The sequence below is a fragment of the Dipodomys merriami genome, unplaced genomic scaffold (genome assembly GCF_024711535.1).
Source record: "Dipodomys merriami isolate MVZ:Mamm:240054 unplaced genomic scaffold, mDipMer1.0.p SCAF_19, whole genome shotgun sequence".
Taxonomy (NCBI): Eukaryota; Metazoa; Chordata; class Mammalia; order Rodentia; family Heteromyidae; genus Dipodomys; species Dipodomys merriami.
In genome coordinates, this window is record NW_027203270.1 from 18,837,588 (window position 1) to 18,852,568 (window position 14,981).

Genomic DNA, 14,981 nt, shown 5'->3' on the forward strand with positions numbered 1-14,981 from the left:
AATGTCTCAATGACTCCTATGCTAAAAGCTTGATCCATGGTGTAGCACTATTAGGAGGTGGTGGAACCTTTAAGAGGTGAGGCCTAATGGGAGGTCATTGGGAGTGTGCCCTTGAAGGAGATAGTGGAACCTCAGCCCCTTTCCCTTCTTTTCTCGTATTCACTTGTGAATGCTCTGCTATTTCACAAACTTCCCTCCATAATGTGTTTACTTACTATGAGTCCCAAAACAATGGGGCCAACTGTCCATAGAGGGAAACCTCCATAACTATGAGCCAAAGTAAACCTCCTTTTATATTGTTTATTCAGGCATATGTTACAGCAAGCCTAACATGAACTATGAGATCCACTCTAACTATTTGGTGGGCTTTTTAATTTTTTTATTTGTCAGTCATGGGGCTTGAGCCACAGTGCCACTTCCAGTTTTCTGGTGGTTTATTAGTGATAAGAGTCTCACAGAGCCCAGCGCCCGTGGCTCATGCCTATAATCCTAGCTACTCAGGAAGCTGATATCTGAGGATCTCGGTTCAAAGCAAGCCTGGGCAAGAAAATCCTTGAGACTCTTATCTCCAATAAACCACTAGAAAACTGGAAGTGGTGCTGTGGCTCAAGTGGTAGAGCGCTCGCCTTGAGCTGAAGAGCACAGGGACAGCACCCAAGCCCAGAGTTCAAACCCTACAACCAACAACAAAAAAAAAAGTCTCACAGACTTTCCTGCCTGTCCTGACTTTGAACTGTGATCCTCAGAACTCAGACTCATGAGTAGCTAGGATTACAGGTGTGAGCCACCCATGCCTAGCCTTACCTTGTGGACTTTACACTGGATAATACCCAGTATTAGATTTTTAAAAAATTATTTTGTTTTTTAATTAGTCAATTTCTGGAACTGGTCCTAAGAAAAATCTCTTTGCTAGGAGGTGAAACCATAGCTGTCAACATTGTGGGAGTTGTGGGAGCTAAGGAGGAAAAAGAACATAAATTTGTTTTCTAATTAATATGAAAATTGCCACACAGATTTATTAGAAGACAAAGACTCCTAAAAGTTATCAGCAATAATATTTTATATGACAATGGACTACTTTCCTGAAAAGAGGCTATGCAAGGTGAGCGACTAACAAACATTATAGTTGGAAAAGTCAAATTTACATAATTAGAAACCATGATAAGTTAACAGAGAAAAGTATACTTAAAATTGACATGGCTCAGTGAGACAGCACTTGCTTAGCATGCATGAGGCTCTGGGTTCCATCCCTAGAACCAAAAACCAAAACAACAACAAAAGAAACCTTTTTTACTGGCTCCCTTCTTCCCTCTTTCATTCTTGCATCTGTGCTAAGGATTGAACAAAGGGCCTCATACATGCTAGGCAAGTCCAGCTCCTTTCTGATCTCAATACAGTGGTACAGTTTCCTGGAATGACCAAGAACATATCACCAATAACCCACAGCTGAGACTGAAACCACATCTAACTAACAGGCCTTCCCCCAATGCTTAGCATGTGGCATATGATTATTATTTCTAAACTGGTGGTGATTCTTCCATTTTAGTCCCTGTCATTGAAAACTCTTACTAAAATTCCTGCTACAAGGACAGCAACAGCAATGGCTAAAGCCATTCCACGATAGAAAATTAGCTGTCTCACGGTCAAGACATCCCCAACAGTGGGCACTGCATACTGGTTATTTTCTTCCAGTCCCATCAGTTGGACAGTCTGGCTCTCTGGTCTGATGATATCAGGCAAGATCACTCCATCAGTTACTTCTCTTTCCATTCCAGGTTGATCTGTTTGTGGAGAAGAGTGGAGCATTTACTGAGCCAAGTAGGAGGGTAACACTGAAGTTCACATGAGAATACATGATAACAAATGACCATAACCATCATCAGTTAACATATGTGAAGTTAAATATTTTTTTAAATTATTTTAGGAGAACTCAGAATTTGTCTGGTTATTATAAATCTAATTGAGGCAAGACAGGGAATCTCACAAACTGAACAACTCTGGCCACATTAAGTTTCAGTCTTTATAAGGCAGAAATACAGTATACAAAAGAATGCCCTCAATTACCTGTTTGGGTAGAAGTGGTCTCTTTATTGTCTTTTAGCCCAGCCCGAACCTGTGCCTGAAAGCAATGTCACATAAGTAAATAAAATGTAAGTTGAGTCAAGCTGGTAGATGTTTGTTAAAACTTCAATGTCCTTGGTGCTTGGGCTCATCCCTGTAATCCTAGCTATTCAGGAGGTTGAGACCTAGAGGATCACAGTTCAAAGCTAGCCTGGGCAGAAAAACCCATGAAACTCTATCTCCAAAATAACCAGCAAAAAGCTGGGCTGGAGTCATGAGTCAGGCAGTAAAGCATCAGCAGAGCAAGAAAACAGAGCAAGAGAGCAAAGCCCTGGAGTTTAAGCCCCAGAACCAGGAAAAAATGTACAGCTATTGCTGAAAGGTTTACAATATCTCACATCGTCTTTCTTCATCCAAAAATGGCCACATGCCAAAAGAATATAATACCAGAAATCAACAGCCCCCTCCCCCCCCCACCCCTTCAGTGCTCTGCTTTTAACAATGTAATTGCAGATCTAACATGTTGTTTGCCCTTGTTCCCCTTAGTGTTCCTAAACACAGATAAAAAGAATGAAGTCCAAAGGCATTAGAAATCTGAAGGGAGGTTGGTCAGAATAAGAGCTGTAACAGCTAACAGCTGGTACACCTAAATCCATTCTTCTTGTCTTCTTATTAAGACCCCTCCTCTGAGCCACTCACCCACCCGTGTCACACAAACTCAACACAAGAAGAGCTCGCAATTCACTCACAGGTTGCTCACATATGTCAAGAACATGATTGATTCACTGCCTATACTTTGTGGTACTGCCTGTTAAATACTCCCATAGATCACAACTACTTAATACACTACTTTGTAATAAGAAGTGGACATCTGTCATCTATCTATCCAGAAAAAAATTTTATATATATATAAAACTGGGAATTGAACCTACAGCCTCATGCATGCTAGGCAGGTTCTTAACCACTCGTCAGCCCTGCGCCCTTTTTGTTTGTTTGTTTGCATTTTGCTTTTGAAATAGGATCTTACTAACTTTGCCTGGGCTGGACTCAAACTCTCAATACTCCTGCCCCTAGAATAGCTGGGATTACAGATGTATGTAGCCATGATGGCCTAAAAAATTAAAAAATATTTTTAAAAGAAGCCTAGAAAAGAGCTAATTGGTAGGAAGGAATAGAAGATATGCTTCTAACACTACTATACGAAAAGAAAATACATCTCAGTTCCATTTTTTTGTTTTTTAAGTTGAGGTCTTTTTAGTACATACTAAAATCCACTCTAAATTAGGCAGAAAATGTGCTGAAATGTGATTTTCTTCTATCCTCCTCCCACTTCCTGGCAGAGTAGATAGATTTCCAGATTTCCTCATATTTACCCCAAATATTCCTTACCATGCCATGGTATCAGGTCTACAAAATTTTTACCTGCTTTGCAACTCTACTCCAATTGGTTGTCAGGATGTACACCAAGTAGAAAAGGGCTTGAAAAAAGATGCAAACTATCAATCCAGACCACAGACCTGCGGGTGGGAAATGAGACTCAGAGCTTGTTCTCTATTTTCTTCAGTCCTGCTCCCCAATCATCTATAATCCAGGTCAAAATTCCAATTAAGTTAACTTTCCTAAAAAAAAAAAATTTTTTTTTGGTGGGTTGTGGGGCTTGAACTCTGGGCCTGGGCGCTGTCCCTCAGCTCTTCAGCTCAAGGCGAGCGCTCTACCACTTGAGCCACAGCACCACTTCCGGTTTTCTAGTGGTTTATTGGAGATAAGAGTCTCACGGACTTTTCCTGCCCAGGCTGGCTTTGAACTGCGATCCTCAGATCTAAACCTCCTGAGTAGCTAGGATTACAGGCGTGAGCCACTGGCACCCGGCCATTTCCTAAATTTTTATCTAAGTATAGACCAGGAATGAGACTTAAGTGTACCACTGAGCACGATAAATACCAATAACACAAAACAACCCCTCAAAACTGCTTTCTGGTTTATATGATTGCCTAAAAATGTATTTACTGGTTTTTGTTTTATGCCACATACTATTTTAAGTTCTAGAGATACAGAGTGAACAAAAAGACAAGATGGGAGCCTCATGGAACTTATACAGAGGCTGGAGGGACAAATAATAAATGAGGAAACAAACATGACAATTTGAGAGTGACAGGTGTGGCATACTGCAAGAGCACATGCATAATGACTACTGGCAGAACCAGAGCAGTGGCCAGGTGTCCTCTGGGGTGGAGACCTGAAGGACAAGGACAATGTTCAGGACAGGCAGAGGTGAAACAGGCCCAGAAGGGAAGCAAGCCTAGAGGAGGTCAGCTTTGAGCTTCTGGAGAAGGAAGGCCAGTAAGGAAGCAGATTGCTGACAGGGAAGTGTACAGAAAACATGACAGAGAAACAGGCCACGAATGATTCAAAGCGTACCACTTATCCTAGATCTAATGGGGACCCAACAGAACTGTTTCAGACTTGTGTGTGTTTATGATGTAAGACCTGATGTTGTGTGTGTGTGTGCAGATCCTGGGACTTGACCTGCATAGGTAGGCACTGTTTCAGTTCCTGATTTTTTTTTTTTTTTTTTTTTGTCGGTCATCGGGGCTAAACTCTGGGCCTGGGCGCTGTCCCTCAGCTCTTAGCTCAAGGCTAGCACTCTACCACTTGAGCCACAGCACCACTTCCGGCTTTTTCTGCATATGGGTTGTTAAGGAATCGAACCGAGGGCCTTATGCATGCAAGGCAAGCACTCTACCACTGAGCCACCTTCCAAGCCCCAGTTCCTGAGCTTTTTCCACTCAAGGTTAGCACGCTCACTTGAGCCACAGCACCACTTCTGATTTTTGGTGGTTAATTGGAACTAAGAGTCTCATGGACTTTCCTGCCCAGGCTGTCTTTGAACCTGAATCCTCAGATCTCTGTCTCCTGAGTAGCTAGGATTACAGGTGTGAGCCACCAGCACCCAGCAAGACGTGATATTTCCAAAAGCTTGCTTTGAAGCAGGATGTGGTGGTGCATGACTCCAATCCCAGGACTGAACAGGAGGGTGGAGAGTTCAAGGCCAGCCTGGGCTATACAGTGAGGCCCTGTCTGGAAAAAAACACCCCAAAACAGCCCCCCCCAAAAAAAAGAGGAAAAGGAAGAAGCGGAATTGGGGAACAAGAACAAAAGAACAAAGACAGTGCAGTAGCTCAGATATGTAATTCTAGCTACTTGGGAAGCCAATATAGGAAGATTAAACTTCCTGGTCAGCCTGAGCATAAAAGTTCCCAAGACTCCATCTGGGTGTGGGATATGTGCCTGTCAACCACAGCAGCACAGGGAAACACAGAAGGAAGATCACAGTTGATCTAGGCATAAAGTGAGATCCTATCTTGAAAATAACCAAGCAAAAGGGGCTGGTGATATGGTTCAAATGGTAGTATCTATTTAACAAGTGGAAGACCTAAGTTCAACCCCAGTACTAAAAAGACAAAAACAAAAACAACAAGAACAGAAAAAAAAAACTAGTGATTGAACAGCAACACCTTTGGATAACTGTCTTCTTATCTAATCATGCATACATTTATTTTCAAACCAATCAATAACTTCAGTGGCTTTTTCTAGGTCATTTAAAAGCTCCCAGACTTCGCTCAGCTGGAAGGAATGCTGGTAAAGTCAAATGATGTATTTTTAAGTAGAACTTTTTGTTCTTGCTATATTGCATGACCAAACTCTAAACCTCTGAATTTGGCTCTTTATACATCTTATATAAACTCTCTTTTCTCATGGGATTATGGCCCAAACTTGACTAAACAACAAACAAACAAACAAATAAAATATGCCTGAGTAGAATCAAGTATTTCCAGAAATGCTCACCAGATATTGGAACATAATAGCTATTGAGTATCTGAGAAGCAGCTATTTTGTGAAAATACAGGTCTCCAAATTTTAATGTTTGCCTGGAAGTGGAATTCTAAGTACCATTCTGAGGTGAAACTCAAGAGCATTTTCACCACACAGATGTGCATCACATAGGGATGCACATCTGTTATTCCACTCAGGAAGCTGAGACAGGAGGATCACAAATTTGAGACCAACTTGGACTACAGGATGAGACCCTATCTTTAAAAAAATTCCCTAAGGGAGCAATAAGGTATGTAAAGGCTAGGGGCTTGTGGCTCACACCTGTAATGCTAGCTCTTCTGGAGGTTGAGATCTGAGGATTGTGGTTCATAGCCAGACAAATAGGCAGACAAATCTGAGAGATTCTTAGCTGCGATTAACCAGCAAAAAGTCAAAAATGGAGATGTAGCTCAAGTGGTAGAGGGCCAGCCTTATATGGAAAAAAACCAAATGAGTACACCAGGCTCTGATTTCAGGGTTTGAGTTCATATATGCCCAAGGTCAAAGCAAATGTTACTGGAGATAATAAATGTTAAGTGCCATTGCCACAGTCACTATAAGCTCCTATCTTATTTCAAGTGGGAGGAACCACTCAGAATATGAAGGATATTACAGCAGCTATTCAAACTTGGCAGTGTGACTGATGCAGTCCTTGAATCTGGGTGAGGAGGCAAAAGGGTGATGTTGGAAGACCTGGGAATGCATAGAACAGCTGGAAAGACACAGGCAGGAAGTCAGGTCATAGATAAGGGCCTACACATCATCAGCTTGAAAGAAAGGTAACATTCCAGGAGCTGAAAGAAGAAAAGTGTTAAAGGCCAAGAGAGGAATGAAAACAAGGAAGAGTATTAATCAGGAGACAGAGATCTTTCTTGTCTGTCGTTATGTTCCCAGACTCTAATGCAGCACCATCCAGTCTGATGTGTGGAGGTGTTCAGTGAACGTGCTAAGAAAATGAGGAAATTTCAACACACAGTTGTAGCTAGCATGTAAGCTCCTGGATCAAAGCACATAGGTTCAAAGACAACGTCAGCCCTTATTACCTGTGGGATGTTGAACAAATTCCTTAACTCAGATTTTTAATTTTTATTATTTTTTTGATAAGTATCCTTTAATGTAGATTGTAGTTTCTGTTTTTTTTTTTTACATGATACATTTTCATCTTAAAATACCCATAGATTGCCCTCAAGACCCACCAGGGATAACAATACCAGCCAATGCTCATGTCCCTTATATAAAATGGTGTACTATTTGCATATAACCTGTGCACATCTTCCCATAAACTAAATCATCCTCAGATTACTTGTAATTCAATACAATGCACACATTTTATGTGTGTGGATTCAGCATAATACTCTGCATGTGGAAATTTCCAATTTTACTTTTTTGAACTTTTTAGAATTAATTTAAAAACATTTTGTTGGCAGGCACCACAAACACAGGTGGCTCACGCCTGTAATCCTATCTACTCAGGAGGCTGAGATCTGAGAATCACAGTTCAAAGCCAGCCTGGGAAAGAAAGTCTAGGAGACACTTATCTCCAATTAACCACAAGAAAACCAAAAGTCAAGCTGTGGCTCAAAGTGATAGAGCACTAGCCTTGAGCAAAAAAGCTCAGAGGCAGCATCCAGGCCCCAGAGTTTAAGCCCCACAACCAAAAACACACAATTTTTTTTTTGTGGTACATGCTTGGTTGGGTCCACAGATAAGTAACCCACTGATAGAAAATCAACTTTTTTTTTTCTGCTTACGTGGTACTTAATAGAATCCAGGGCTTCATGCATGCAAGGCAAGCACTCTACCACTGAACCACCTTCCCAGCCCTGAAAAACAACTCTCTACTTACTCCTATCCTCTTACTTTCAGTTTGTACCTTTAAAAATAAATTTTTGTGATACTATAGGGATCAAAACCAGGGCATTGTGCATACCAGGTGTATCTTTACCCTTGAGTATCTTGAATCTAAAGAGTGACTTCTGTGGACATTGTAGAACTGGATTTTTTTCGTTACACTTAATGCTATTATTGATGTAGTTGGATTTACATCTATTTTATTCTCTTCTATTCTTACATTAGTTGTGTGAGTTTCACTCTGACATTTCCATATATGCATATGATGTCTCCCAATCCAACCCATCCCCTCTATCCTTCTCTTCCTTAGTTTCCCTCATTCATTCTCATTCAATCTCCATTTACCCACCCCTTTTCACTGGTATCAATTGCAACATGGTATCACCAGAGGCTATATGCTCTGTCACAAATGTATTAATCTTTTAAATTTTTAACTAATTTGAGTCAGGTAAGTGGTATTGTCTTACTAAGTATCTGGGCCATATGTGTGAACTGTCTCCAAATGGGGAGAGAACCATTTTTAATTTTTTAATGCATAAAGATGAACTAATGTGAGCACCCTATCTTATTTTGATATCATAAATTTAAGTGACATAATGTGATTAGAGGATCTACTATAGTGTTTTGTTTTGTTTTGTTGTGGCACTGAGGTTTGAACTCTTGCTGAAGTGGCATGCTAACTCTTGAGCTACACCTCCAAACTTGCTTTTGGTTGGTTATTTTGGAGATGGAGTCTAGTGGATTTTTTTTTTTTTGCCTCCCACTCATCTGTAGATGGGGATCTTGGCTGATTCCCTAGGTTCTGAAAGATGATTGTTGTACAGAGTGCTGCAGGGGACATGGATGTACAGATATTTCTATCCATCAATCAGTTTGTCCCAGAACGACAAGTGAGATTAGACAAGTGACTGAGGAATCGAACACATACCTATTATTCCAAGCTTAGCTGCAAACATCAGGGACACTCCAATGGGAAAACCGAACACATAGTAGCCAATGGCATTTAGGATGGCGCCTATCTTCTGTTTCCCTGTACCTCTCAGAACACCACCACAGGTGCCCTGGGGAGAGAAAAGTCAACACCAGTACTGTAGTCACAACTCTCATGGCCTCAAAACAGCAGCTCACAGATCTGCAGGTGCTCAGCTACTTCTGTCTCAAAGTGTACATAACTCTTGCATTCGACATAAAGCAAAGTGTTCTGCTTTGAAAGTTATGTTGACAATCACCAAAGTACAGCAGCTTTAATCAGAAAACTGTCAAGTAACATATACAGGGGTGAGGTGGTTGGAAGGGGAAACTCTGGGAGAAAATGAGGGAAGAGATAATACTGTTGCAAAAGAAATATACTCATTACCTGATATAACTGTAACCCCTCTATATATCAACTTTATAATAATTTTTTAAAAAGAAAAAAAAAACAAGGTAACCCTATTCAAATTGCTGACTAGCTTAGCCTAGTTTTAAATGTTTATTAAAAGAATGCAAGGTTTCATGCATGGTATCTCAGCAGAAATTAGTCTGAAATTATGGCTGAAGAACCTGAATACAATTCTGGGCTTCTTTTTCACATTACTCCTCCTGCCGCTGTATTTAATCTTGACTACCACTGCTGCTTTATTGTATATGGAGAAATTGGAAGAAATTCCATGGGAGGCAAAAAGTAAAATGACAAGTGTGCCTGGAAATCATGTCATAAAGAATATTTTCTTGCTCAACCTGGATGACTGAAATGTAGGCAAAGGGTCTTTCTTTTCTTTTTCTTTTCTTTTCTTTTTCTTTTTCTTTCTTTCTTTTTTTTTTTTTTTTTTTTTTTTTTTTTTTTTTTTTGGTGCCAGTCCTGGGGCTTGATCTCAAGGCCTAGGTGCTATCTCTGAAACTTTCTCATTCAAGACTGGTGCTCTATCACTTGAGCTATGACTCCATTTCTCCCATCTTGGTGATTAATTGGTGATTTTCATAGACTTTGCTGCCCCGGCTAGCTTTGAAGCTCAGTCCTCAGTTCTTGGCCTTCTGGATTATAGGTGTGAGCCACCAGCACCAGAGGTCTAAGTGGTCTTTAAAACTGTAAATCCAGAAGACCAGCCTAAAAAGGGGCCTTGTGGCAGCCAGAGTGGACTCATAGGTATGGTGACATACCTGGGAAGTTCCTGCAGAAGTTGCCTCACTCCTTGGCCCAGATAAACCTAGAGAAGATGGAGAACTTGAGTCTCCTCCACCTGGAGAGGCTACAGTCAAGTGCTTCATCTTTCCCTTAAGTACTCAGGCTGTAAGAGGAAAGAGCTCATGCTTTTAGAAATAAAATCGCATTTGATTTTTAATTAAAAGCTAGAGACATAAAACACATTTGCTGTGTAGATCAGGATAAAATTACTGTGAACTCACTGCAAGTGCATCAAACAGATGGAAGGGAGCAAAAATTGGCATCACTCTGCACACAAGGGAAATGATGTCCCTGTTGGAGGAAAGGAAAGTGTCAATAACTTCAAAATCAGAAACCTGGCAGTGCAGTTCAACAGTACATTCCTTTTTGACAAAAATACATAATAAACTCACATGCATTCATAAAAAGAGACATAGTCTGGTCTGGCACTATAGAGGACATTTTGGGGGGGGGGAGGTAAGGTCTCATTATGTAGTATAGGCTTGGAACACTCAATCCTCCTGTCTCAGCCTCCTGAGTGCTGGGATGGCAGGTGTATAGCAACACATCTGACTTAAAGGATAATTCTCTCTTGCTTTTTAAAATAGTGGGACTGAAGTTTGAACTTAGAGCTTTCTGCCTTCCAGGCAAGTGCTTTACCACTTGAGCCAAGACCCCAAACTTTTTGTCTTAGCTATTTTTCATGTAGGAAAAGAGAGTTCAACTTCAAATGAGAAAATATGTCCTCAGAGTCAACACTGTGTTAGGAAATAGCAATGTCTTCATCACTGAAGTGATGGAAGTTGTGCAATGGCAGGGACTGGGTGTGAATGTTGTCAGTGTGCCCTACACTTGATGGGCACCTCTCCAAGGAGAAGAGTTTTCCCCATGGCTTTCTGTGGGTCTCTGCGCAAAGCTCTGCTAGGCCTAATGAATTGATGGAGGAGTGCAGATGTTTCCTTCACTCCAACTCCTTCCAGTTTAGCACTGTGCTGCTCACTCCTACCTGCTCTACAGGCTTTCCTGTGAAACAGGGACACTCTCCTCCGTGGGAAGATATAATGAAGAAAGAAAGCATGGCAGACAGCCTTCTCCAGGACTACCTACTTGTCACTGGTGAATACATAGGCGACCACATCCTTCAAGGCTGCTAGTAAAACTCCCACTGCAAGTGCACAGACACCTGGGAAATATATAAGGAATAAGAGGGAATGACAGCTCTCCAGAGGCCCAGAGATCCTATGAGAGATTTGTATCAGTGATTTAGATGAAGAACAAGTAAACTCAGCTATGACAAACATTGTTGAGAGCACACTGATCCATTCACAAGGGCAGAGCCCTCTGGGTTCAGTCACTTTCCAAAGAGGACACTTCCCAGTGCCATCACACTGAAGATTAAATTTCCACCTGAATGTTGGAGAGAATAACAACATTCAAACTATAGCAATTGACATCATACTCAAGTTCTTTCCTGAGTGTCCCCTAGAGAGAGGAGTCAGAATCACCAAATCTTAGTTGTCCTTGTCACAGACAGTAAAAAGTAAAAACAGGCCAGGCACCGGTGGCTCATGCCTGTAACCTAGCTACTCAGGAGGCTGAGATCTGAGGATCACGGTTCAAAGCCAGCCCAGGCAGGAAAGTCTGTGAAACTCTTATCTCCAATAAACTACCAGAAAACTGGAAGTGGTACTGTAGCTCAAGTGGTAGAGTACTAGCCTTGAGCTGAAGAGCGTAGGGACAGCAGTCAGGCCTAGAGTTCAAGCCCCATGACCAACAAAAAAAAAGTAAAAACAATAAAAAAATAAAACAAAAAAAAAAACAAACCACCACCAACAACAAAAACCCAAACACTATAACGTGATTTAAGAAATGTAAGGAGTGGAGTGTGGTGGCTCATACCTATAACCCTAGCTATTTAGGAGGCTGAGATCTAAGGAGCAATAGTTCAAAGCCAGCCCCTGGCAGGAAAGTCTATAAGACTCTTATCTCCAATTCACCAGCAAAAAGACAGAAGTGGAGGTGTGGCTCAAGTAGTTGAGCGCCAGCATTGAATAATAATAATAATGTTTTAAAAAGCAAAGGGACAGAATCCATGGTGCCCCTTCAAGCTTTGACCCTCACATCTCAGTCTCCTGTAGTTGGGGGCTACTTGGGAGGGGGATGCAGGAGATTGCTAGAGCTCCCAAGTTAAGCCTGAGCAACAGAGTGAGACCCTGTTTCAAAGAAATGTTATAGTGTTTATTGTCTGTGACAAGGACAACTAAGATTTGCTGATTCTGACTCCTCTCTCTAGGGGACACTCAGGAAAGAACTTGAGTATGATGTCAATTGCTACAGTTTAAATGTTGTTATGCTCTCCAACATTCAGGTGGAAATTTAATCTTCAGTGCGATAGCACTGGGAAGTGTCCTCTTTGGAAAGTGACTGAACCTGGAGGGCTCTTGCCCTCATGAATGGATCAGTGTGCTCTCAAAAATGAGTTTGTCAGAGGGAGTTCACTCCCTCTTCATCTCCTTCCCCTCTGCCCTGGGAGGAAACATGGTCAACTGCTCAACCTTTCAGGAGGGGGCACATTAAACTACCATCTTGGAAGCAGAGGGCAGTCCTCACCAACTGCTCAGACTTGCTGTTGCCTAGATCTTGGACTTCTCAGCCTGTAGTGCTGTGAGAAATACAATTTTGCTTTTTATAAGTTACTTCACTTCAGGTATTCTGTTATAGGAGTACAGATTAAAGACTTGACTTCAGAATCTTTTCTTAACTGCTTAGATTCCAAGATATTGGGATGGCCAGAGTAGATTCAGGGTCATGGAGAACTGGTCACTCAGATTATGGCCATAAAATAAGACTATATTTGATAATAACTGCTTTTAAAATTATTTCAGTAATGCCAATCATGTTATTATTTACTTGGTATGTGACACTAGAAGATCTATTTAACTCAGTAAATTAGAAAGAGCCTAAACTGAGTATCAGCTGTACAGGAGACCAAGATCTGAGGATTGTGGTTTGAAGCCAGTCCAGTCAGGAAAGCCCATGAGACTCTTATCTCCAATAAACTCAGAAAAAGCTGGAAGTGGTGCTGTGGCTCAAGTGGTAGAGTGCTAGCCTTGAGCAAAAAGAAGCTCAGGGGGCTGGGAAGGTGGCTCAGTGGTAGAGTGCTTGCCTTGCATGCATGAGGCCCTGGGGTTTGATTCCTCAGCACCACATAAGCAGAAAAAGCCAGAAGTAGTGGTAGAACGCTAGCCTTGAGCTGAAGAGCTGAGGGACAGTGCCCAGGCCCAGAATTCAGGCCCCATGACCGACCAAAAAAAAAAAAAAGAAGCAGCTTGGGACAGAGCCCAGGTCTAGTGTACACGCCCCAGGACTGGCAAAAAAAAAAAAAAAAAAAAAAAAAAGCACCTAAAGAATAAAGGTTTAGGGAGATAGAAGTGGTGGGGGTAAAAAAAAAATAAAATAAAATAAAATAAAAAGAAGTGGGGGGGGTTGTGGGGGGGAGGGAGAGAGAATGTCTCAATTCTGACATGTTGATTTTAACTTATCTCAGTAAGTCCAGTATGGAGGCCAGGGAGGAGAAGGGCTTTGCTTACCAGCACACAAGACAACAGTAGTACAGGCACATCGGGCCTGTTCAGCATTCCCTGCCCCCAGAGCATTACCCACTCGGACACTGGCAGCCACTCCAAAGCCATGGGGCACCTACAAATTAACAATCAGAATTCACAATTAAGAAAACATGAGCACTAGAGCACTTGGGTAAAACTACATGAAAACTCCAGACAGAATCAACGACCTGGGTTCTATTATAGATGCTAGTACATCCTGCCTGTGAGATATTGCTCAGTCTCCTTCAACCCATTTCTTCCCTGGTGAAGAGGGCAGCACTGCCCAGCTGCCCACTACTGCATGTGAGCCAGAGCAGAGCTTCTTGAAAAACCTGGTTTGGTGAAACACATCTCCTTCTTTAGTGGCTACACAGACTATCACCACTTAATCAACCCAACTCCATTTTGCAGGTAAGATTTAATTAAATAGAATATACAAAGTATCTATTAAAATTGAAGGAATTACTTTAAAAAGCTCTTAGGACACAGCCTGGAACTCTGTAGGCACTCAGGAAAGTCCATACCCATCCTGAATGGTGGGATGGGAGATATATCTTATTTGTCTGATGATCCACTCAGCTGAAATGGGGTCTTTCAAGTAACAATTATTTTCTTTTAGTTTTGGTAGTACTGGTCACATGTAAAAACAATTATTGTTGGGGCTGGGAAGGTGGCTCAGTGGTAGAGCGCTTGCCTTGAATGCATGAGGCCCTGCATTCGATTCTGCAGCACCACATAAGCAGAAAGAAAAAAGCTGGAAGTGGTACTGTGGCTCAAGTGGTAGAGTGCTAGCCTTGAGCTGAAAAGCTGAGGGACAGCATCCAGGCTCAGAGTTCAGGCTCCACGACCGAACCCCCTCTCCCCCTCCACCCCCAGAAAAAAATACAAAACAATTATTGTTTAAGGAAATCTAAAGCTATGCTTTTTTTTTTTTTTTCATTGGTCTTGGGGCTTAAACTCTGGTGCCTGGGATCTGTCCTTTAGCTCTTTGGCTCACAGTGCCACTTCTGCTTTTCTGGTGGCTAATTGGAGATAAGAGTCTCATGGACTTTCCTGCCCCAGCTGGCTTTGAACTGGGATCCTCAGATCTCAGCCACTGGTGCCCGGCCTAAAAGCTATGCTTCTTTATCTCTTTTGCTTTTTCTTTTCTTTTCTTTTCTTTCTTTCTTTCTTTCTTTCTCCCTCACTTTCTTTTTGTTCCTTCCTTCCTTCTTCTTTCTTTTTCTTTCTTTTTTTCTTTCTCTTTCCTTTCTTCCTTTCTCTTTCCCTTTCTCTCTCTCCCTTCCTTCCTTTCTTCCTTTCTTTCTTTCCTTCTTTCTTTCTCTCCCTTTCTCTTTCTTTCTTCCTTTTTTTCTTTCTTTCATCTTTCATTCTTCCTTCCCTTCCCTTCCTTCCTTCCTCCCTTCCTTCCTTCCTTCCTTCCTTCCTTCCTTTCTTCCTTTCTTCAT

The 14,981-nt window shown here is 41.7% G+C and overlaps 1 protein-coding gene across 1 annotated transcript in view; it reads right to left on the reverse strand.

Moving 5' to 3' along the window:
* Positions 1-1,057: 1,057 nt before the first annotated feature.
* LOC138830817 (multidrug and toxin extrusion protein 2) overlaps positions 1,058-14,981 on the reverse strand; it is a 32,353-nt gene continuing 18,429 nt past the window's right edge. The window contains exons 9-15 of the mRNA XM_070027588.1: positions 13,519-13,627; positions 11,036-11,111; positions 10,171-10,240; positions 8,714-8,846; positions 3,484-3,578; positions 2,065-2,119; positions 1,058-1,781 (exon numbers count right to left, since the gene is read on the reverse strand). Of these exons, the coding sequence (XP_069883689.1) occupies positions 1,543-1,781; positions 2,065-2,119; positions 3,484-3,578; positions 8,714-8,846; positions 10,171-10,240; positions 11,036-11,111; positions 13,519-13,627 (777 nt within the window). The 3' untranslated portion in view covers positions 1,058-1,542. The remainder of the gene's footprint in view (positions 1,782-2,064; positions 2,120-3,483; positions 3,579-8,713; positions 8,847-10,170; positions 10,241-11,035; positions 11,112-13,518; positions 13,628-14,981) is intronic.